Below are 25,432 nucleotides of genomic sequence, written 5' to 3' on the forward strand. Positions count from 1 at the left end.
CTTTGTAGCGAGGTTTACACGCGCTGTTATTTACTGCTATCGATTTACATACCCTCTAATTATGATTAATATGATAAAAAAGCATTAGTGATTTAATGTATTTCTCTATAGGGATACATGAAAGTATCGAAGTCAGAGTTCCTTCAAGAATGTGCTGCAGGTTACATAATAAATAATTATTATTATTTATATACTCGTAATAATCGCGGTTTCAACTTTTTTGTTATCGTTTTGTTCATTTTGTAGGCAAATTTTGTTCTTGTGGCAAAAACTACTAAATACATTATACATATATGGGTAAGCGATGCGTGTGTTAGGGTCTGTGAGAATATTATAATAAGAAATGAAACTCACGCGGATGGTCCATAAACGTGTATATTATATACACGTTATACACACAATATATGCACACAGAAGAAATAACGTTATACAGGCATAGACGATCACATATGTACACATAAACACGAACACAATACTTAAACACAAAGCGAATTATTTTGAAGCGCAAGTAACGGTTATGACGGTGGTAGAATCATGCGTAAGTCGTAAACGTTGGTAGGATCATTCGTAGCCAATATAAAAGATCCGTCGCTCCAATGCGCTTGCACCGGTAGGCGGGGCCTCAACATAGAACAAAGGACGACGTCGCAACGGAGATAAGCAATGCGGTTGTCCACTGTGTACGTTCGATCGTCCGTTGTGTCGTCAATCCAATATTCTATGTTGAGTTGGAATGTGTTGTGTAGTATGTCTGTTTGGATGTGTGTTTATGTATGTTTATAATATGTGTGTAAGTATGTATGTTAGTGGGATGCACATGTGGTGGACGCCACATCACTCCTCCACTCCCCCCCAGAGAGCGTCCCTACGGACGGTAAAAATCCGGGAATCGGACCTTTCGACCCGAGCGAGTTGCTCGGACATCGGGGCACACAGCATCTTTAGCTTGGCTGATGTTGCCGTGCTGGACTTCGATGCTTGTGGCGGGTTCTGTGGCCATGTACGCTGGTTTTAGACGGTCGATGGAGACGGAGACCTGTTTACCCTTGACTAGGATTCTAAAGACTTTGTCTCCACTTTGTACAACCTTATAAGGGCCGGTGTATGGTGGTTGTAAGGATCCCCGCACCGCGTCTTCCCTGAGAAATACGTGGGTGGAGGAAGCGAGGTCTTTAAATACGAAGACTTTATTATTCGCGTGACGTGAGGCTGGAGAGGGTCGAAGATTATTAATTATCCTGTGCAGGCGAGCGGTGAAGTCGGAAAGGTCCGTGGTACCGTCTACACAGGAATTGAAAAATTCTCCGGGGAGGCGAAGAGGTTCGCCATATACGAGCTCCGCGGATGAAGAGTTGAGATCTTCTTTGATGCAACTGCGCATGCCAAGGAGGACCAGAGGTAGCGATTCGGTCCAATGGCTATCGGCATGGCACATGATCGATGATTTCAGCTGACGATGAAATCGCTCTACAAGACCATTGCATTCGGGGTGGTAGGCGGTGGTTCGTCGATGATGAAACCCGGCTATCTTGGACAGGCAGTTAAACAGAGCGGACTCGAACTGACGTCCGCGGTCGGTAACGATGTCTGTCGGACAGCCAAAACGGGATATCCATCCCGACAGCAGTGCCTTGCCAACCGTCTCAGCTGTTATGTCTGCGATAGGTATCGCCTCAGGCCATCTAGTAAAACGGTCTACAGCTGTGAGGCAATATTTGAAACCTTCAGATGGCGGAAGAGGTCGCACTAGGTCAATGTGAATTTGAGTGAACCTGGCTCGTGGTAATTCGAAGGTGCCTAATGGTGCTGTCACATGTCTTGTGACCTTGGCACGTTGGCAATCCAGGCACTTCCGTGACCATTCGCGGCAGTCTTTCCGCACACCTGGCCACACGTATCGCTGCGATACAAGTTTGGCAGTCGCATTAGCACCAGGGTGACTAAGGCAGTGCAGACTGTCGAAGACTTGACGCCTAAGTGATTTAGTCACGAATGGTCTCGGCGTAGGGGTGCTTACGTCACAGTATAGTGACATTAGGCTACCGTCAATTGTCTTCTTCTCGAGGCGGAGTGAAGATTCACCACCGAGTAGAAGTGTTAATTCAGGGTCGTTGATTTGGGATTTGGCGAGTGTTTCAATGGCGACAGGGCTCTGTAGTGCGTCCACCCGGGACAAGGCATCAGCAACAACATTATCTTTGCCAGATATATGCTGAATGTCTGTGGTGAACTGCGCTATGAAATCCAGGTGTCTATACTGACGAGGGGAGCTGCTACTTTTCCTCTCGTGGAAGGCGTAAAGCAATGGCTTGTGGTCAGTATAGACTGTGAAATGTCGCGCCTCTAGCATATGGCGAAAGTGTTTGATTCCCTCGTAGATAGCAAGAAGCTCGCGATCATATGGGGAATACTTTTGCTGTGCCGGACTCAGTTTCCGTGAGAAAAATGCTAGTGGTTGCCAAATCCCATCTTTGTGTTGCTGCAAGACTGCCCCCATAGCCTGGTCAGACGCATCTGTGACGAGAGCTAGTTTGGCCTGGATATCTGGGTGTGCAAGTAAAGTGGCATCACAAAGACTCTCCTTACTCTGGTTAAATGCTGCGAGGGCTTCGCCAGATATATGGACTGGGTGGGAGCCCTTCACTGAACCAGTGAGTAAGGCGTGGAGGGGCTGTTGGATTTTAGCAGCCTGAGGTATAAATCGCCTGTAAAAATTCAACATACCTAGGTAACGTCTCAGCTGTTGGACGGTTTTAGGTACTGGGAATTGCTTGATGGCGTCTACCTTAGAGTCTAAGGGCTTGGTACCAGCTGCCGAAATTCTGTAACCTAAAAACGTTACCTCCTCGGCACCGAAGACACACTTGGCTGAGTTGACCAGCATGCCGTAGTCTCGCATTCTCCCGAACAGTTGATGCAGATGCTTCTCGTGTTCGGCCTGACTTTTGGAGAAAACCAGGAAGTCATCCAGGTAAGGGTAAACAAAATCTAACCCGCGAGTCATCTCGTCAACCAACCTTTGAAACGTTTGGCCTGCGTTCCTGAGACCAAAGGTCATGAATGGGAACTCGAACAAACCAAACGGGGTTGTAATGGCAGTTTTTGGGATGTCATCTTCACTAACCGGCACTTGGTTGTAAGCTTTAACCAAGTCGATTGTAGAAAAAATTGTACAACCTGATATATTATGCGCGAAATCGTGGATATGTCGGATGGGGTACATGTCCGGAATTGTCCTCGCGTTGAGCTTGCGGTAGTCCCCGCAAGGTCGCCATCCGTTGTCCTTCTTCGGAGCTAAATGTAATGGCGACGACCATGGACTGTCTGAAGAACGTGCAGTGCCGTTGCTCAGCATAATCTCGAATTCGCGCTTAGCTATGGTGAGCTTATCGGGAGCTAACCTGCGGGGAGTGCAAGATATGGGAGATCCAGGTGTAGTGCGTATATGGTGTACGGTGTTATGCCTAGGTGTGCAAGGCATACCGGATGGTCGGATTAATCTTTGGTATTGCGACAGAATAGAATGGTATCGAGATTCACCAGTCAAGACCTTTACAGAAAAAGCATTCCAAGTATCTTTATTGTAGTAAAGCTCAGCAATTGAAGTAAGTGAGGTGATATTGTCTACTAGGCGCTTATTTTTTACGTCTACAGATAAATTTTATTTACAAAGAAAGTCTACACCTATGATAGCTTTGGTTACATCCGCAACAATAAAGCGCCAAGGAAAATCCCTGCGTAAGCCTAGATCTAAATTAAAATTAACAAAACCATACGTGTTGATGACACTGCCGTTAGCCGCCGACAGTTGATAGCCAGTCTGCTTGCACTGGTTGTGTAGGGCCCGAGGAAATACGCACAGGTCACTGCCCGTGTCGATAAGGAACTGGTTCTTGGTCCGGCGGTCAGTGACGAATAGACGACCTGGTGTTGGGTTGGAGCAATCGGTAGTCGTCATTACCGACTGCTTTGAGAGTTTCCCGCCTTCGAAAAGTCACACGGATTTATGCACTTCGTTGCGCCGTCCCTAAACCGTTGGTGATACCAGCATATCGGATACTTCCGATAGCTGGACTCGGAACGTCTGGATGATCCACTTCTGTCACGGCGCTGATGTCGAGTCCTCGAGCGGGGTCGTCTGCCAAGCTCAAGGGTCAGATCCTTAACGATTCTCCGCAATTCGGCGATCTCACCAGCCATGGACTGTAAACTGGGTCCATGCGCAGATGTCGCAGCAATGTGGTGCGGTGGGGATGCTATATCTTTCAATCTGTCGGCCAAGTCTGCAAGGGTCTCCAGTGAGCTATGAGGCTGTGATGCGAGAAGGGTCTGGATGTTTCCGGGCAGGCGACTGCACCAGATGGTACGGAGAAAGTCCTCAGGTACGTTCTGGCCTGCGAGGTTCTGGAGATGACGCAGGAATTGGGATGGCTTTCTATCTCCAAGGTCTTCATGCATGAGAAGCTGTTTCACCTTACGCTCTTGAGAAGCCGAAAGTCGCTTGATTAGCTCGGTTTTTAATTTATTGTATTTATCAGCAGCAGGTGGAGCCAGTAAAATATCCTTGACCTCGCGCGAATATTGGTGGTCGAGGTTGCCGATGACGTAATTGAACTTGGTGGAGTCACCAGTAATTCCGGCGTTAAAAGTTCCAGAGCGTTCGTCATCAGTACTAACGCGCTGCATAGGGCGTTGTTTTCGCTTGGTCACGTTATGACCGCCATTTTGTGAAGTGCATGACTTAGCAGAATCGCTGCTTTCGCTCATGGTGTTCTTTAAAAATTACAGCTCGGGGTCACCAGTTATGGGTAAGTGATGCGCGTGTTAGGGTCTGTGAGAATATTGTAATAAGAAATGAAACTCACGCGGATGGTCCATAAACGTGTATATTATATACACGTTATACACACAATATATGCACACAGAAGAAATAACGTTATACAGGCATAGAAGATCACATATGTACACATAAACACGAACACAATACTTAAACACAAAGCGAATTATTTTGAAGCGCAAGTAACGGTTATGACGGTGGTAGAATCATGCGTAAGTCGTAAACGTTGGTAGGATCATTCGTAGCCAATATAAAAGATCCGTCGCTCCAATGCGCTTGCACCGGTAGGCGGGGCCTCAACATAGAACAAAGGACGACGTCACAACGGAGATAAGCAATGCGGTTGTCCACTGTGTACGTTCGATCGTCCGTCGTGTCGTCAATCCAATATTCTATGTTGAGTTGGAATGTGTTGTGTAGTATGTCTGTTTGGATGTGTGTTTATGTATGTCTATAATATGTGTGTAACTTAATACAATTTATATTATAATATATAATCTTCTTACGGACAAAGATTGAATATTGTGTATATCTTAGTTTTCTGTAAAAAAAAATATATGGTAAATGGTAAAATATATAGCTTGCTATAAGAACCTCTTTAGGATATTTAAAAAAAGAATAACAAAAATCCAAAATGCTTTATTCATTTCAAAATGATAGTATGTACATAGTTTGCAAGGGTTTATTAAGTTTGAGATATATACGTTTTACTGTTTTTGTTTTGAGATATATACGTTTCGCCGTGGAGTACCGGCTTAGAATAGTACTCCCCCAATCTCATCCCGTGGGTGTCGTAAGAGGCGACTGAGGGACGGGGAAAAGGGGGGATGGGCAGCAGCGTCCCCCCTCCCATAAACATCTTACCCCCTACTGCGCTCGCCAACACGCCTGCTCAGCGCGGCGAGTATGGGCAAACCCCTCCCTAAATGGCAGATGCGCCCAAAAAAAGGCCCCCAGTTACCGGCAAGCCCGCTAGGCCCGACCAAGGTAGCGGTCGCGGTATCGGCAGGGCAGGGGGTGCTAAGAATCACCGGTTCACGGCAGGCTACCGTATAAAACGCCTGAAAATGGCAACGTATAATGGACGCTCGATGAGGCTGGACCATCACCTCGCCGAATTAGAAGTAGAGTTAAGTCATATAAACTGGCATATACTGGGGTTATCTGAAGTCCGAAGACAGGGGGAGGACACGATAACTCTAGAGTCCGGTAACTTACTCTACTTCCGCGAAGGTGATAACCTCTCCCAGGGTGGTGTCGGTTTTCTAGTCAAAAAGGATCTCATTAGCAGCATTGTGGAAATCAGTAGTGTGTCGAACCGGGTAGCGTACCTTGTCCTAAAACTTTCCGACAGGTACTCCCTGAAGGTTGTACAGGTATATGCGCCAACTTCGACATACTCTGATGATGTGGTCGAAGCGATGTACGAGGACATCGCAAAGGCCCTCAACGACACCTCGAGGGCCCACTACAATGTTGTTATGGGAGACTTTAATGCTAAAGTGGGAGTACAAGATAGCGGTGAATCGAAAGTCGGACCTTACGGCTTGGGCTGCAGAAATCACAGGGGGCAAATGCTGGTAAACTTTCTCGAAGCGCAGGGGCTTTTTTTGATGAATTCTTTCTTTCAAAAGAAGCCTCAGAGGAGGTGGACCTGGCGAAGCCCCGATAACGTGACAAGGAACGAGATAGACTTTATCATTTCGAATAAAAGGCACATATTTAGAGATGTTGCAGTGATCAACAGGTTTAATACCGGAAGTGATCACCGCTTGGTTCGAGGCACTCTAAATATCAACTTAAAATCCGAAAGATCGAGAATGATGAGGTCTACTCTCCGACCTACCATGCTCCAAGCTGCTCAAGGCTCCGAAAAGTTCCAAATGGAACTTCAAAATCAATTCACCGCGTTGGAAACCATAAGCAGCATTGATGAGAGAACCGACACGCTGGTCAAAATACTGCAAAACACATCCCGCAAGTGTTTTCCGCCACAGAGAAGAGACAACGCACCAAAACTCTCTGCTGAGACACTCGAGCTCATGAGAAAACGACGAGAACTACCATCGTTTTTGTCAGATAAGGCCTTAAACCGAACAATAAAAACGCTGACGCGACGCGTTCTCCGACGCTCCAATACCCGTGCCATCAAGGCTGCGATTGAGCAAAATCGGGGATCGAAAGTGTTCGCTCGCAAGTTTGAGAGGCCGCGTCTGACAAAACTTAAAACTGAAAATGGTGGGGTCGTTACCTCTAGGCCTGAGATTATCGGAGAAGTAGAGAGGTTTTATGGGCAGTTGTTCTCTTCAAGATCGGATAAACCCATGGGAATCAGTATTGATGACCAGCGCGCCCCTCTTGCGCCATTACTCCGAGGAGCTCCCGGTCGTTGACCAAGGAGAGATTAGGGCGGCTCTAGAACAGCTTAAAAACAACAAATCTCCGGGAGATGACGGAATCACAACAGAGTTGCTTAAGGCAGGCGGGACTCCGGTCCTGAAAGAGCTAGCAAGCCTCTTTAATTCCGTCATCCAACATGGCAAGACCCCGGAAACGTGGAGCGGGAGTGAGGTGGTACTGTTTTTCAAGAAAGGTGATAAAACCCTCTTGAAGAACTACAGACCAATCTCCCTCCTGAGTCACGTGTATAAGCTGTTCTCAAGAGTCGTCACGAACCGTCTCGCCAGACGACTTGACGAGTTCCAGCCCCCAGAGCAAGCCGGCTTTCGATCAGGCTACAGCACCGTGGACCACATCCATACTGTTCGGCAGATTGTGCAGAAGACCGAAGAGTACAATCAGCCGCTGTGTATGGCATTTGTGGACTACGAGAAAGCCTTCGACTCCATCGAAACCTGGGCAGTGCTCGACTCATTGCAGAGATGTCATATCGATTGGAGATATATCGAGGTACTGAGATGTCTGTACAACGCCGCTACAATGACTGTCCACATCCAGGACTGTAAGACGAAGGCGATCCAATTGCGCAGAGGGGTGAGACAGGGGGATGTAATATCCCCGAAACTGTTCACCAACGCGTTGGAAGACGTTTTCAAAACGCTGGATTGGACTAGGTATGGAGTCAATGTAAACGGCGAGTACATCTCACACCTTCGATTTGCCGACGATATCGTCATCATAGCAGAGTCGCTGGAACAACTCACCGAAATGCTGCGTAGCCTAGGCGAGTCTTCCCGGTGTGTCGGTCTCGGTATGAACTTGGACAAGACCAAGGTCATGTTCAATAGGCATGTCGTGCCGGGACCGATATACGTCGAGTGGAAACCTCTCGAAGTTGTTAGTGAATATACCTATCTAGGACAGATAATACAAGTCGGTAGGAACAACTTCGAGAAGGAAGCCGATCGAAGAATTCGCTTGGGATGGGCAGCATTTGGCAACCTTCGTCAAGTCCTCAAGTCGTCTATACCGCAATGTTTGAAGACGAAAGTCTTCAACCAATGCGTCTTACCTGCCATGACATACGGTGCCGAAAGGTGGACACTAACTGCGGGACTAGTCCACAAATTCAAAGTCGCTCAGCGTGCTATGGAGCGAGCTATGCTCGGAGTTTCTTTGAAGGATAAGATCAGAAATGAGATTATCCGGAAAAGAACCGGAGTCACCGGAATAGTGGCAGTAGGCTGGTCAAGTATGTCGTAGGACCGATGGCCGTTGGAGCAGATGATTCCTAGAGTGGAGACTGCGGATCGGCAAGCGCAGCGTAGGGCGCCCTCCAGCCAGGTGGACCGACGACCTTAAGAAGGTGGCGGGCACCAACTGGATGCGGAAGGCGGAGGACAGGGAGCTTTGGCGCACCTTGGGAGAGGCCTATGTTCAGCAGTGGACAACGATTGGCTGTTGATTGATTGATTGATTGACGTTTTACTGGATAGCCCGCTTATCCTCAAGACAAATAGTTTCAATTGAAATGGATGGTGGGTTGATTAAAATTCTTAGTAAAAACTATGATACCCTTATTTATAACTATATAATGTAAAACTATGTAAAATACATGTTCGTTTATGTGTGTGTGTGTGTGTGTTTATGTGAACATTAACTTGATCCTTCGGGCTCTATGAAAATTATCATTAATAAATCCTTCATGAATATAATTATTATCTAGATCATTAATCAAAACATGTTATCTCGCTGTTTTAAATCTAATATCTAATTGTTAATATATAAGTACAATGTCAACGCGATGTCTGGTAGATGTATAAGGTTTATATTCTGTAACTTCTCTTATCCCATCAAAAACATAAATGTGAAATGCGAGCCAAGTTCAATATGATATATGCCTTGGTTGTTGACTTCAACGATAAAAGAAGTGAGATCTAAATACGTGCCAAGTTCAATGGTCAGTCCTGAAATTTATTTATAACAATATAAAATACTTTATAACAACATACAATATTACTACAATATTATGTCTTCTTATAACTTAAGATAATATATTGAAGGTCTAACTTGGCTAGTTCTCATATAAAAATTATTATTAAGTACCTACTAAAACTTACAAACTCTTACAAAATGAGTTTCAACTGGAACTCAAAAACTCTTTCGAAGGGCTTATAGAAGAGAATGTCGACTCATTGAACGACTTGCTGTGCACAGTACTGACGGAGACCACGAAGAGACACATAGGGGAAAAGAAGCCACATAAAGAGGCGAAATTAACATCTCATACGCTCTCTCTCATATCCCAAAGAAGGGAATTGAAGACTGGTATAACATCAGATCAGAGAGAGATTAATAAGGCTATAAAGCAGGCAATCCGTAATGACTTAAGAATTTATAACACCAGAACTATTGCAAAAACCATCCAAGACAATAGGGGCCCGAAAGTTTATAGAAAAAAACTTAGCTTGGGCATGAGGGAAATAAACAAGCTAACGGATCATGCCGGCAATATTGTGTCTTACAGTACAGTACAGTACAGTAACAGCCTTTAAATGTCCCACTGCTGGGCTAAGGCCTCCTCTCCCTTTTTTGAGGAGCTTATTCCACCACGCTGCTCCAGTGCGGGTTGGTAGAATACACATGTGGCAGAATTTCGATGAAATTAGACACATGCAGGTTTCCTCACGATGTTTTCCTTCACCGAAAAGCACGAGATGAATTATAAACAGAAATTAAGCACATGTAAATTCAGAGGTGCTTGCCCGGGTTTGAACCCACGTTCATCGGTTAAGATTCACGCGTTCTTACCACTGGGCCATCTCGACTTCTTACCACTGGGCCATCTCGACTTCGAAATTGGCTTGGCTCTGCTCTATTTATCTATTGTGTCTTATCGTGACCAAATTATAAAGATCGTCGAAGAGTTTTACAGGGACCTGTATACCTCAAAAATACCGCAATCGATACAAGATGCGACGGACCCCAGAGCAGCGCCAGTAGAGCGAATCGAAAAAGGCGAATTACCTCATATAACACCAGATGAAGTAGAGCATGCTCTAAGCAAAATGAAAAAAAGTAAAGCCTCTGGTGAGGAGGGGGTGCATGTCGAAATGTTGCAGGCAGGTGGAAAACCTATACTTGAAGTCCTTGTAAAACGTTTTAACGAAATTCTCCTACAGGGTTCTACACCCGGTCAATGGAAGAATGCGATTGTCACGATACTTTATAAGAAAGGCGACAAAACAAAACTGACAAACTACCGTCCAATAAGCCTTCTCTCTCAGGTCTATACAAACTGTTCGCTAAAGCTGTCCTGTGCCACCGACTCGCTAACACCCTCGGCGAATACCAACCTATCGAGCAAGCTGGCTTTCGGAGTGGATACTCAACTATGGACCACATCCATACTGTCAAGCAGCTAATGGAGAAGCGCAATGAGTATAACCGACCCCTGTGCTTTGCCTTCGTTGATTACGAGAAGGCTTTCGACAGTGTCGAACATTGGGCCGTGTTTCAATCTCTCCATCGCTGCGGTATTGACAAGCGATACGTAGATATCCTCCGAGAGCTGTACAAATTCGCGACTATGCAGGTGCGCATGCACAAAAACACCAACCTCGTGTCTGTTGACAGAGGGGTCCGACAAGGCGATAACCTCTCGCCGAAACTCTTCAACCCCGTCTTAGATGATCTGTTGAAGACGCTGGATTGGAGAGAGAAAGGTATCAATATAAACGGAAAACGCATGACGCACCTCAGGTTCGCGGACGACTTGATTCCTGTCGCCAAGAGCACCAAAGAACTTCAACTTATGCTAGCAGATCTGCAAGAAGTCTCACTGAGGATCGGTCTGAGGATGAACATGTCCAAGACCAAAATCATGACTAATCGCCACATACGTGCACCTAACATAATCGTAGGTAAGGACACCGTACAGGTGATCAGTGATTATATCTATCTTGGACATCGCTTATCATTTGATCGGAAATCTCAAATACAGGAGATCGAACGACGCATTGGATTAGGGTGGGCTGCTTTTGGAAAGCTCAAAGATACGTTGACATCAAAACTCCCACAATGCCTCAAGACCAAGGTGTTTAACCAATGTGTCTTGCCTATACTCACCTACGGTGCCGAAACATGGACGCTTACTAAGCATAGCATGCACAAAATAAAAGTGGCACAAAGGGCGATGGAGCGTGCTATACTAGGCATCTCCCAAGTTGATCGTGTACCAAACGCAGAAATCTGACGAAAGACGAAAGTCGAAGATATTGGGAAGCGTATCACGAGGTTAAAGTGGAGATGGGCTGGACACTTGGCCAGACGAGAAGACGGAAGGTGGACTAAAGTCGTCACGGAGTGGTGGCCTAGAGAAGCAAAAAGGCCAGTGGGCAGACCACTCGCCCGATGATCAGACGATTTTAGGAAGATGGCGGGTGCTCAATGGATGCGACTAGCACAGGACCGGGACAACTGGCGCGCCTGTGAGGAGGCCTATGTCCAGCAGTGGATTAATGTGGGCTGAATATTATGATGATAACCTACTAAAATAGTCATGGAAGAGCCCTATGTTCGATGGCTAGTTTCTACTAGCATGCCAAATTTTCGGCAGATTCAAATAACAATTTAAAGCTTTAAAACTTGAGAAGGTTATAAATTTGATGAGCCGGTTGGCGTGGTTGGTAGATACCTGCCTTTCACGACGAAGGTCGTGGGTTCGATTCCAACCCAGGACAGACATTTGTGTGCATGAATATGTCTGTCATGAGACAAAGCCAAGTCAGACCTTTTTTTTTCGCTGGAAAAACGCGTTTACGCGTTTCCCCCAGTTGAAGTGGGGGGTATGTGGGACTCGCCGGCGCCGAGCATGCGCCGGAATACCCACTAAAAAACCAGCGGTACCCACACCGCCTTTTCGAGGGGCGTCACGGGATCGCTTGCGCATACTACCGTGACGCCCCGACGGTTGGCCCGCCTCTGCAGGCCTCCAAATCCTAAGGGGTTCTCAGAGTACAAAGATCCCCTAACCCCGGCAACACATACGGCGGGAGGAGACGATGCGCATAGCGCCGACGCCTTCTCCCCGGTCTTCTTCGGCGAAGCGAGTCAGCGGAGGCCCTTTCCTCACGCTCCCGCTCCGCTGCCTCCTTCTGCGACATGACATTTTCGCAGAAGGAGACCGTCTCCAACCAGCACCTCTCGCTACCAAGCATGTTGCACGCTTATCACACTCGGCAGCGAGAGGTCTTCACCGACTAAGGCCGCCAGGGACAGGCGCTGAGGTCCCCAAGCGGCACACTCCATCAGAGTGTGGCACGCTGTGTCCGAAGGCGCACCACACTCATGGCAGGAGGGTGTCACCTCCCGCCTCGCTATCCGGTGCAGGTACTTACCGAAGCAACCGTGTCCGGTAAGCACCTGCGTCAGCCTGAATGTGAGTGTGAGCCGTGACTCCGTTCCACCCAGCGACTCAAGTGGAGGCGGACCACCTCCACTGTCACTAGGCCTGCCGAGGGGGAACTCAGGTCCTCCTTCCACCTGCGAATCAAGGCTCGCTGGGCTAGGGCCCTGACTCGCTCAATCTCCGCCGACCCTGGACGGACGCCGCTTGACCTCGTTTCCACCCGGAACCAGTGCACTTCCGCAAGCACCTCCGCCTAAAGTTCCCAGGGCGGATCGCTCACGAGAAGTGTCGCTGCCGTCCATGACACCGTACGGTACCCACGTATCGCTCTCACCGCTATGAGCCAAGTCACAACTAGAAACATAAATTTTATAACATATTTAAATTTAAAAAAAAAACCCTTCTATGTATCACTACTATCTTAACTTGCTTGCTTAAGTGCTACAGAAAATTGATTATCTATAAGGCGAAATTGTAGAATGATTGTCAAAAAAGGTTGCTATGCCACCGATTACCGAAAGGAGAATATTTGTTAAAATATATTACGGTTTTTTTTTTTTTTATAGAATAGGAAGGTGGACGAGCATATGGGCCACCTGATGGTAAGTGGTCACCAAACGCCCTTAGACATTGGCATTGTAAGAAATGTCAACCATCGCTTATAGCCAATGCGCCACCAACCTTGGGAACTAAGATTTTATGTCCCTTGTGCCTGTAATTACACTGGCTCACTCACCCTTCAAACCGGAACACAACAATATCAAGTATTGCTGTTTTGCGGTAGAATATCTGATAAGTGGGTGGTACCTACCCAGACGGGCTTGCACAAAGCCCTACCACCAGTAAATATACCGGTTGTGTACATAAAAAATGAAAAATATTATATCCACAGTTATGTTCAAGTAAAGAACGTGAACACTCTGGAAAACCAAAACCCGAGTAACCAAAAAAACATGCTTTGTTGCACACACAACTAATTATAAATCAGTGCGATTGCAAGCACGAGGGATATGAAAAAGTAGACTTTTTATTAGCGGTTACTAAAGTATGATGCAAGAGCAAAATGAGAGGTTCATTTGCTTATCTACCCTCAATCGTAGTACTGTCACTGTGAAAAAAAAAATTAAACAAAAATATTACTCCAACTAAGAGTTGCTTCGTCAAAACGCATATCCCTAGTGGTGACAGTTCATATTTCCATTCTCTGTCTGCCGACGCACATATCAAGTTACTCACGAGGATTCGTGTATTTTGAAACTGTTTGGAAAAAAAACAGGTAAACAACGCTAACTAATGAGATCACTGTTCCGTGTGCTAAGCGAGGGCTGAAGGGAGCCGCTAATGACTGCCAGTGGTAACTATATCGCCTGTTTACTGCTGCAATATTGTGTTGTATCCAACATAATGAGACAATAATATTTTATTTAAAACGAGAGACATTAAATTTAATTTGAGTATTCAGTTCATCACTATCAACTGGTGTTGCTGTTCCTAAAAAAGCTATAATTGTAATTAAATTAATTTCATAATTTCTAAATGATGTATACTGAAACAGTACAATTTTTTTATACGTATGACTGTATGTATCTGAGATTTTAAATATATAATGTACAATAAAAACAGATGTAATAAGATGAATACTTCTTCTTGCGTCTTGTGGCAGGGAACAAGCAAAGCGCTTTTATATACAGCCCAAATGTCGTTTAAGGAGTATTTATATTTATTTAATGACTTGTCTCTCATAAGCACCGATATTTCTCCAAAAGTTAATAGACTATTTGAAGGAATTTATCCAGTGTTTACACCAAGTAAACGACGGGTCAATGGTATTTTTTTTTTTTTTTTTTTTTATAGTATAGGAAGGCGGACGAGCATATGGGCCACCTGATGGTAAGTGGTCACCAACGCTCTTAGACATTGGCATTGTAAGAAATGTCAACCATCGCTTACATATCCAATGCGCCACCAACCTTGGGAACTAAGATTTTATGTCCCTTGTGCCTGTAATTACACTGGCTCACTCACCCTTCAAACCGGAACACAACAATATCAAGTATTGCTGTTTTGCGGTAGAATATCTGATGAGTGGGTGGTACCTACCCAGACGAGCTTGCACAAAGCCCTACCACCAGTATATATCCACCACCGGTATATCTAAAATCAGTTGTACATTTTTACCACATAAGCATCAGCATTGCGTTCAGTTTTTGTATATAGCTATGGCAACAATGTCAAAATTGTAATCATAAAACATCGCGGGTCAATGAGATGAATATATAGATAAGAACGTATTACTCGAAATTAATATAAATCAAACCAATATAATCCTAGATGACCCGATAAGCTTAGATTACCGTTTTTTTTTTTTATTTAAGCCAGTATCCTTTGTACCATTATTTATATTAATAATATTGCACATATAAACTCAAAAAAAAATATCACATATTTCGTCAGAGGATCAATTCTTCTTATTTATTATGCTTTCGATACGTTCCCGATGGCATTTCTCGCAAAAATAAACCTCAGTCAAATCGTTGACCTCATTTGAAAATATCGTTTTGACAGTCGTAACTAGAAGTAAAAGCGTAACGGTTACGACACGATGTTACTCCGATCCAACTTCGACAACCGCACCAGATCTTTATTAGTAGAATAGGAAAACAATAAGTATCGGTTCGATTACGATAAACCGTATCGATCGAAGCGATAAACTGACAATTTGTTAGTATATTTAGGATATCCCATATTTATACTTATATTATACTTAATTATTATATAGATATATTTGTTTATAGTATAAGTATTAAAATATATGAAATATAAAGTCTGTAATGGTCTTTAAAATAAACAAAATACAAAGTGCAATGATTTTATTTGAATATATTTTATTTTTAAAAACTTAACAGTTTTCATTGTAAGTATATTTTCATGAACTAAGAGTACTAAAAAGGACATGAAATTCACGCTTGACACATCAAAAGTCTAATAAAGCGAGAATAACTGCGAAGCGGAGCTACCTACCTGCCTACCTATATGATCATATTATTTACCTTCGCTAAAACGCGCTGCATCAGTTCAGTAAGAGACTGTTAATGTCCCACTGCTGCGCTAAGGCCTCCTTTCCCTTTTGAGAAGAATGTTTTGGAGCTTATTCCACTACGCTGTTCCAATGCGGGTTGGTAGAATACACATGTGGCACAATTTCTTCACGATGTTTTCCTTCACCGCCAAGCACGAGATTAATTATAAATACAAATTAAGCACATGAAAATTCAGTGGTGCTCGCCCGGGTTTGAACCCACGATCATCGGTTAAGATTCACGCGTTCTAACCACTAGGCCATCTCAACTATTTACTGGTATAAATTCTATGTAAATTGGTTTATTAGTTATAGTAGAGAAAATAAAAAACGACCATACATTCAATTATCTTTTTTAATATTGTGAGAATGAGATATAGGTGAAAAGTTAACGGTTTATTTGAAAGCGTTTAAAAATTTCAATATATTACATGTATTTAGTTCATTTTTCTGATTTTTTTTATTGATTTTAATGAAGTTTTCTAAATCCACATTTTAATAATTAAATCGTTTTCTATGTACCCTTTTTGCAGTTTTTTCCTTATATTTTTTAATTATTTTATCCCATCTATTTTCACCACCTTGCACTATTATCACAAAGTATGTAGTTACAAAACTCATGGTCTGAAACAAATGTCACTTGAATACAAAATGTTTTAAAAGATCTTAGTGTTTTAATAGCGGATTCACTCACTTTGATTTTCTTTAACCATTATTGGAAGTTCGATTTTTTTTTTAATTAAAACTGTTGCTTTGATTTCAAGAAATGTCTGTTTAGGCGAATCAAATAGGTTTTTATATAGCAATTGATATATAATCGACTCATGTGTTCGCGGCTTAAGAAATATTTTTATATCATATTATTTTGTTTGTTATATGTATATAGTTATTTATCAAGTTTTTTAATTCGTACAAACTTCACTGAGCTGAATAATTCTATTTCATCCATACTAATAAAATATAAGTGATAAAGAATCTTCCTATAGTAATACGTCACGAATGAAAATATTAAATATTGCTTTTATTTACGCTTTAATAAATAAGTTATTTATATATAATAACTATTGAAAGAAATTATCTCTGAACTGTGACCATTTCGAGTGGTGACATCGTTGGCTGGATGAGAAGAAGTTGTTTGAACATCAGATCCAGTTCCAGAGGGATCTTATAGACCGGGACATAGCGACACAAAATTTCAGGTCATACTAGTACAGTATGGCGACTCTTCAGAGGTCTAATTATGTAATGACGAAAAGGAAAATGATGGTCATAGCGCTGGTGTCGACGGCCCTTATAGCGTGGACGTTAATCACACACTCATAAAAACTTGATTTATAATTTAATGAACCAAAAAATAAAATTAAAAGATTAAAATTAAGTGATGTTGACATTTCAACTGTTGAAATGTCTGTTTGGTGTAACACTTCTGCTTTACTTAGAGAAAAAAATAAACATTGAAACTGTCACACTGGTCACTTACTTTGACAATTAATGTCAATCCATAAGGAGAGTTTATCTTGAGTTGTTACTTGTATTTATATGGCCTTATTATTGCACGTATAATAATCAAAGGAATCAATTATTTTTATGATATCACAAGTTCCAACGTAAAATGGCGACTTCAAGTGATACATCGGACCAGAATGTTAAATCAAGACGTCCTGCAGGTAATTTAGTAATATAAACGACACACCTTCGGTGGCCTCGCGTTATTGATCCGTGATATTTAACTTTTAATTTCTAGAATCAGCGTTTAAACAGCAGCGACTGCCTGCTTGGCAACCCATTTTAACAGCAGGCACTGTTCTCCCTACGTTTTTCGTAATAGGTATTGCATTTATACCTGTTGGCATTGGTTTGCTCTATTTCTCTGATGAGGTAAGCCTTCACAAATAGATAAGGCATTAATATTAGTTCAAATTCAAACAAAAGATTAACTTTTTATATTTAATTATTACTAAAACTTTAAATATCGAAACATCTATAATATTTTGCTCATTGTAGGTAAAAGAACATGTTATAGACTATACATACTGTCTTAAGGATGATGAAAATATTACATGCGCTGAATATATAAGACAGAATAATATGGAGGCTTGTACTTGTCAAATTCCTTTTAATTTAACTGAGGATTTTAAAGGTGATGTCTACTTTTATTATGGACTCAGTAACTACTACCAAAACCACCGGAGATACGTAAAGTCAAGGTATATAAATTACTAATATATTTAAAATTACTACTGCTCCTAGTTAATTGTATACAAATACATTTGAGTGATAAATATTTGTTATTTATTTATCTAGGGATGATAGTCAGCTGCTTGGACGCTTGTCGCTCACACCGTCATCAGATTGCGAGCCATTTGCATATGCCGAAGAAGATGGAAAGATGAAACCTATAGCACCATGTGGTGCCATCGCTAATTCTCTCTTTAATGGTAAAGTTATTTCTAAACTAAGATTATAATCATTGAATTCATGACTATAGGAATATCTCATCTTAGATAATTTTAATATAACAAAACACACACTCTCTCACTTTACTACACTTTCACTGGTGGTAGGGCTTTGTGCAAGCTCATCTGGGTAGGTACAACCCACTCATCAGATATTCTACTGCAAAACAGAAGTACTTGATATTGTTGTGTTCCTGTTTGAAGGGTGAGTGAGCCAGTGTAATTGTAGTGTAACAGGCACAAGGGACATAAAATTTTAGTTACCAAGGTTGGTGGCACATAGGCTATGTAAGCAATGGTTGACATTTTAAATGTCTAAGGGCATTGGTGACCACTTACCATCAGGTGGCCCATATGCTTGTCCGCCTTCAAATTCTATATAAAAAAAAAATACTGGCCTACAAAATCTTGAACAAGATCAATATTGGCATAAAAATTGCATTAGTAATTTTTATTTCATTGTTTATCTTTGTATTAATATATTGTCAGGTTTAACAATACAAATTATATGTTGCGTTAGCAACCAATGTGTAATTGCAGACCTTTCTGACTCTTTTCACCGGCATTTAATTATATTTTTCATCTAAGATGTGTGTTTCTTGTTTATATATATGTTACTGTTTTCAAATTAAGCAATAAACATCTTTATTATTATTACTATTTAACACTGTAATGTTAATAGTAATTAGTTAATGACTTAATTGGATTTCTATAAATATTTCTTATTTTAGTGTGTATGTTAGTATGAATAAGTTAAAAAATTGTCAATGGAATTTTCAATTTGTTTATTTTTGTTTTGAAGTATACTATTTCACAGTGTATTACCTAAGTCTATGCCATAAAAGAGTGTCAAACGCTAGGCTTAAGAGTAAAAAAAATAAAAAAGGAGTGGCCTACACTACAATTTGTGATATAAAAGAGTTTCAAACGCTGGGCTTAAAAGTAAAAAAAATAAATAAAAAGTGTGGCCGACAGTACAGTTTGTATAAAATATAGAAATATTATATGTAATATATGATTAAATACAAATTTAATGTATTGGTGTTTAAACCACAACAATTAAAATGGTGCCATGTTATATGGAAGATTGGCTCTTTTCTTCTTTCTTATGTTATTTGGGATATAATGTTTTAATTCCAGCCATTTTTATTCCTTTTTTTTTCAGATACATTGTTAGTACGATCTCAGGATTCAGATAAAAATGTACCAGTTCTAAGAACAGGTATTGCATGGACGTCGGATAAAGATATCAAGTTTAGAAATCCACCTGGAGACCTGAAGACTGGTAAGACTCAATGTTTAATTGATAACTCATCTTTATAATATTATTGTATTGTATTATGTAGATCTAAATTATTTTAAATACTATTAAGGTTATTCTAATAAGAGATACCATCTTATCAGACATCAGATTGAAGCAGTTGTAATGTGGGAACTAATGAGACAATACTTTGACTCCAAGGTTGGTTTATTAGTCTCATATAATATACACTGCCTCGTTGGTCTAGTGGCTACATGTAAGACCGCAGACCTGGAAGTCCTGAGTTCAATTCCCAGGTCTAGCTAATAACATGTGCAATATGTTTTATGACTTACCTTTATTAACCCGATGGTAGAAGGGTGAAGAAGTTATTTGGTAACAGTTATTACTAAATAACTACTATATGCTAACCAATTGCACATAGCGTTATGCTTCCTCATTTCTCATTCGCCCAGTCAAAATGTAGAACACCCTTCTGGCGTTGGTGATTCCTAAACGCTACAGTCCGGGCATCTGTCTAGATGCTATACTATGAATATGGACTTTATAGGGAATTACTTGTTTCATGCCACACTGACTTTTGAGCACGGATTTTTACGGCATCGAAATTTTTACGATTTCAAAAGAAAAATGTACAGAATATGCTAACAATGATTTTATGTCAACGAAAACTTAAATGTAGAAATACAGAATATTTATTAATTATTCCAGCGTTTGCAAACTTCACAAAACCAATCAACTGGCGCAATCCGGTTTGGATGTTGGATCCAAATAATACCGATAATAATGGTTTCCAGGTAAAATTATAACATTTTATTATTTTAGTATCTGTGGTGTAATAATGTAATTTAGTAAAAAGTATTAATATACAATTGTCAGATAGGGTATTTGGTGCAAAGTACTTTGCCATAAAATTGAATTATCAGTCAGAAATCGTCTAGTATTTTAGAAGTAATTTATAAATAAATAAAAATAATACCACATTATACAAGACAGCTAAAAAACTTCGCTCTAAGGGTGATAAAACTTTTGCCCAGCGAAAGACTTTTGGACTTTTGTAAACTGTTACTTATTTACTTTCGTGCTATAATATTAATGTGTTCCTTTTTCAAGAATGAAGACTTGATTGTGTGGATGCGTACTGCAGCTCTGCCAACCTTCCGCAAGCTGTACCGAAGAGTCGATCATTCGCAAGTCGGGTTCAGTACTGGACTTTTTAAAGGACCTTACATTCTTAGAGTGGACTACAGTGAGTATATACTCTGTTATTTACTATAAAATTCACGATTATAATGTTATTGTCTGGTTACATATAAAATTATTTTTTTTTAATTTAGAAGGTTGATCAGTAAATGCTCCTTATAATTCATAGTCCAGAGCCAATAGCAATGTAAATAATATCCCATGTGTCTTAATTACACTGGCTCACTTAACCGTAAAACCGGAACGCAGCAATAGAAAGTATTGGTGGTCAATGATAAAATAATTAGTGAGCCTTCAGTATAATATTACTAGTGGATTTGTGATGTTTTAACTAAATTCGTAAAAAGAAAACAAAACAGCACCGAAAATTTTCTTTGATTTTTTTTCATATATTCCGATATTTATTCTTTTTTTTTATTGAATAGGAAGGCGGACAAGCATATGGGCCACCTGATGGTAAGTGGTCACCAACGCCTTTTGACATTGGCATTGTAATAAATGTTAACCATCGCTTACATAGCCAATGCGCCACCAACCTTGGGAACTATTTTTTTTTTATATAGAATAGGAAGGCGGACGAGCATATGGGCCACCTGATGGTAAGTGGTCACCAACGCTCTTAGACATTGGCATTGTAAGAAATGTCAACCATCGCTTACATATCCAATGCGCCACCAACCTTGGGAACTAAGATTTTATGTCCCTTGTGCCTGTAATTACACTGGCTCACTCACCCTTCAAACCGGAACACAACAATATGAAATACTGCTGTTTTACGGTAGAATATCTTATGAGTGGGTGGTACCTACCCAGACGAGCTTGCACAAAGCCTTACCACCAGTAGTTTTGCGGTAGAATATCTGATGAGTGGGTGGTACCTACCCAGACGAGCTTGCACAAAGCTCTACCACCAGTGTTATGTCCCTAATCCCATATCCAATGCGCCACCAACCTTGGGAACTAAGATTTTATGTCCCTTGTGCCTGTAATTACACTGGCTCACTCACCCTTCAAACCGGAACACAACAATATGAAATACTGCTGTTTTACGGTAGAATATCTTATGAGTGGGTGGTACCTACCCAGACGAGCTTGCACAAAGCCTTACCACCAGTAGTTTTGCGGTAGAATATCTTATGAGTGGGTGGTACCTACCCAGACGAGCTTGCACAAAGCCTTACCACCAGTAGTTTTGCGGTAGAATATCTGATGAGTGGGTGGTACCTACCCAGACGAGCTTGCACAAAGCCCTACCACCAGTAAACTTACAGAGTAACAGATTACACAACTATTTAATGTTGAGCTTTAACAACTACTGATACACTGAAATGTTTGCTCAGACTACCCCGTGACAGACTTCGATGGAACGAAAACATTTATAATATCGACGACGTCGTTGCTCGGAGGCAAGAATCCTTTCCTGGGCGTGGCGTACGTCGTGGTGGGCACGCTGTGCCTGCTGCTGGGCATCGTGCTGCTCGTCATACACGTGAGATGCTCAAAGAGGTATGTGGTATATGATACAAGATTATCTAAAGTGTCTGCTATATTCAAGTCAGCTTTATAAATTCAGATATATAATAATGTATATAAATAATGATGCTTCCAAGCTGTATTTCATTTGGAAAGCATACGAGCAATTTAACGTCGGTTGTTAAAGACTCCACTTCCACCAACCCGCATTGGCGCAACGTGGTGGAATAAGCTCCAAACCTTCTCCTCAAAAAAAAAGGGAGGAGGCCTTAGCCCAGCAGTGGGACATTTACAAGCTGTTGTTGTACTGTTAAAGGCTTGTCTTCTACCAAACGTTGGCAATATAAGAAGTAAAGGTTACTTTCTCTGGCGATGCATCGCCAGCCATGGGTTCTAAGGTGTTACGTCACTTGTTTTGTACACTTGATAACTTGCCCATTATCGTTTGGTAATTTCTTACTGATCAATGATAGTAATAACTTATTGCGTCATATTGTAAAAATCAAACTAGAATAATTAATTAAAATATTTATACTTCAATATAATTGAACTAATTTATAAAATTAAAAAATGTTTAAACGACATAATTATAGATACCCCCCACATATTCCCCGATCCGGTAACATTGAACATGTTACTATAAATCAAAATGTCACTTTGCCATCGTAAGTTTATTTTGTTTCTTTTTTTCTTTAGTTAAATGTGTATATAGGCCTTCTGTTGAACCCTAGTTTCTAAAACGCTGTTCAAAGTCGGATTATTTCGACTTTAATATGAACGGTCATTGGTCGATGAGAACCGATGACGCAATGCATGACCAATGAGCTTTCATTATAGTTTGATTACTAAATCTGATTGCTCATAATTTTTACTCTCGATCGATTGCTCTTAAGTGGACTAATTTGACAGGAATAAAATACTCTTTAGTTAGATACGACACATTATTAGAATAATCCTTAATAATGTTATAAATGTGAAAGTGAGTTTGTCTGTTTGTTACGTTTCCACGTTTTAACAACTAAACCGATCATCGATTTGCATACACGTTTTCAAGTTTATATAAAAAGACATAAGGTACCTAACACCTCTCACTCATACGCGGGTGAAGCCGCGGTTGGATACTATTAAATAATATGAGTAGAAATGATACTCGCTCCAGACGCATTTAAAGTCACGGTATCAATCTACCGCCTCGCAATTGCTTAACAAACAAAGTCAGTCACGTGTCAAATTCAAAGTTATTTATCTTTCGCCCTTTTGAAATGAACTATACGCGCTTAAAGTAAATGTAAGAATGTCGTTTCATCTTGCTTTTATTGAAGTATGATATTCCTCTACTTTACATTTAATTATAGCTTTTCTACAATTTTGATGAATCCATATTTCATCACACACATCGGCATAATTGGGGCAAGAGCGGGGAGGCGCGGGGTGGGGAATTAGCGCTAATAACGCGGAGTTTTGGAAATAATGGCGATGAAAGAGATTCCATTTACTCGTATTGTTTATTATTGTTATGCTAATGGCAGCAACGTGCGCAAAAGACATAAAACATGAATAAAAATTTGTTTACATACAGCGACACTTGCTACTAACCTAATAAAATGCGGAAACTGTTTGAGCGAAATTGAATCTTATCCTTATCAGAATTAGGCTTTAATTTGTTCGAAGTTGATAAATTTGTTTAATTCTGTCAAATTAGTTCATCTGAGAGGTAGTTTAACAAAAATATCACAAGTATTTTACGCTGGTAACATTGATGTATGCATAAATTAAAATATTTTATTGTTGTAATTAAAATAATAGACAAAATAGATGCTTTATTTTGTTGATTTTTATTATTTCTTTTTTAATTTTGTTACAATGTTTTTGTAGGTAGGTAGTAGGTATTGATTTCCACACTTACATATCCTTTAATAGGAATATATCCTAGTTACCGGTTTGTTGATATTTTTTTATAATATTTTCTTTTATTTGTTACTTAATATAAGCAACACATAAATGCGGCACTACACTTGGCATTAAAATATTCGCGTAACCTTATCGCTTTATTTTTCCAAATATTGGCTGAACCCACCAAATATTAAAATATGCCAAATTATTAGATTGTTTGCTAAAAAACCATATATTTCTACTGAGCGAATGAACGATCAATGCAAATATTCACCTTATATTAATTAGTATTAGCAAATTGCATGGAATATATACTTAAATCTACAATTTGTCGTCTCGAGTCGTGTGCTCGATACACGTTAATTATTTGTTTGTAATTAATAATACAATAGTTGAAATTCCACCTTTAAAACAGCTATCGAATCTGACAGTGGTCCTTCGAGCCGGATCACATCGCATATCCAAGTGAAGTACCGCCATTAAATGTTGAAAATTGCAAACATTTCACAAATACAAATCGATCAATATAACAATATTTATAATAGTAACTATAATGTTATCGTGTTTAATTTCAGCACAACAGAGATGATCAACGTGAACCCACGCACTCCATACTCTTAAATTATACCAGCTGAGGTATTCTGTAAGAACTCACTTCATTACTCATTTGTGAAATGTTGACAACCGACTTATGGTGATATACTGTTTTGATGCGTAAATTCTTGAAATTTTATGATTATTATGTTCAATGTCGCATATCACTTTCTGAGATTTCACGACCGTTTTCTGCGTGAGTTTTGAATTTGTTCTTATAGAATAGCTGGGACAAATGAAAATCATTAAAACATATAAACTTAACTCGACTCTAAATTGTAATTTTACTATTTCCATATATTAAAGACTTATGTTTTAACTTACACTTGCGTTTATTATAACTTAAATGTAGCTTAGCGCCACGATTGTCAAGACTTGACCATTATTTTTAAAATTTTGAGAATTCTTATATCGACTGACATACATACGTGACATCGAAATATTATGAACTATATCAAGTCTTTTAGGCATTTCTTTATGAGCAGTAAAAATAACAAGTTAATAAAACCTTTTACTGTTCATATAGCTTAATATTTAACTTTGTGTGTTACCTGATGGTTAAGCTAAAGTAAACGTCAACAATGTTGCCATTTTATATATTTTATTTAGTACAATCGCATTTTTCACCTGAATATAATTTATAAAATAAATAATATATACTGCGAACGTTCTTAAAAATTTACGTACGTGGTTTTTATTTTGTAAACAAGGCAAGATTAGTCCGAAATTTTTGTTGCCAGTATTTTTCTACTACTAATAAATACTGTTTTATTTATGATTATTATTATAAGTATTTTATAATGATAATGATGATATACATTAAATT

General features: G+C 40.4%; 1 protein-coding gene and 1 pseudogene across 1 annotated transcript; both read left to right on the forward strand.

Moving 5' to 3' along the window:
- Positions 1–5,856: 5,856 nt before the first annotated feature.
- Positions 5,857–13,590, forward strand: LOC126775664 (uncharacterized; annotated as a pseudogene).
- Positions 13,591–17,224: 3,634 nt separating this feature from the next.
- Positions 17,225–24,929, forward strand: LOC126775557 (cell cycle control protein 50A). Its single transcript, XM_050497586.1, has 9 exons — positions 17,225–17,393; positions 17,471–17,604; positions 17,731–17,933; positions 18,031–18,164; positions 19,348–19,467; positions 20,155–20,240; positions 20,557–20,692; positions 21,987–22,152; positions 24,588–24,929. Exons 1-9 carry the CDS (start codon positions 17,339–17,341, stop codon positions 24,631–24,633), a joined length of 1,080 nt encoding a protein of 359 aa, XP_050353543.1. The 5' UTR covers positions 17,225–17,338; the 3' UTR covers positions 24,634–24,929.
- The last annotated feature ends 503 nt before the right edge of the window (positions 24,930–25,432 follow it).

This window comes from Nymphalis io, chromosome 18 (assembly GCF_905147045.1).
Source record: "Nymphalis io chromosome 18, ilAglIoxx1.1, whole genome shotgun sequence".
Classification (NCBI taxonomy): Eukaryota; Metazoa; Arthropoda; class Insecta; order Lepidoptera; family Nymphalidae; genus Nymphalis; species Nymphalis io.

Coding starts and splice junctions, on each gene's coding strand:
- LOC126775557 (XM_050497586.1), top strand. CDS start 17,339: ATGGCGACTTCAAGTGATACATCGGACCAGAATGTTAAATCAAGACGT. Junction 18,165..19,347: donor CGCTAATTCTCTCTTTAATG/GTAAAGTTATTT, acceptor TTTTTTTTTCAG/ATACATTGTTAGTACGATCT. Junction 22,153..24,587: donor CACGTGAGATGCTCAAAGAG/GTATGTGGTATA, acceptor GTTTAATTTCAG/CACAACAGAGATGATCAACG.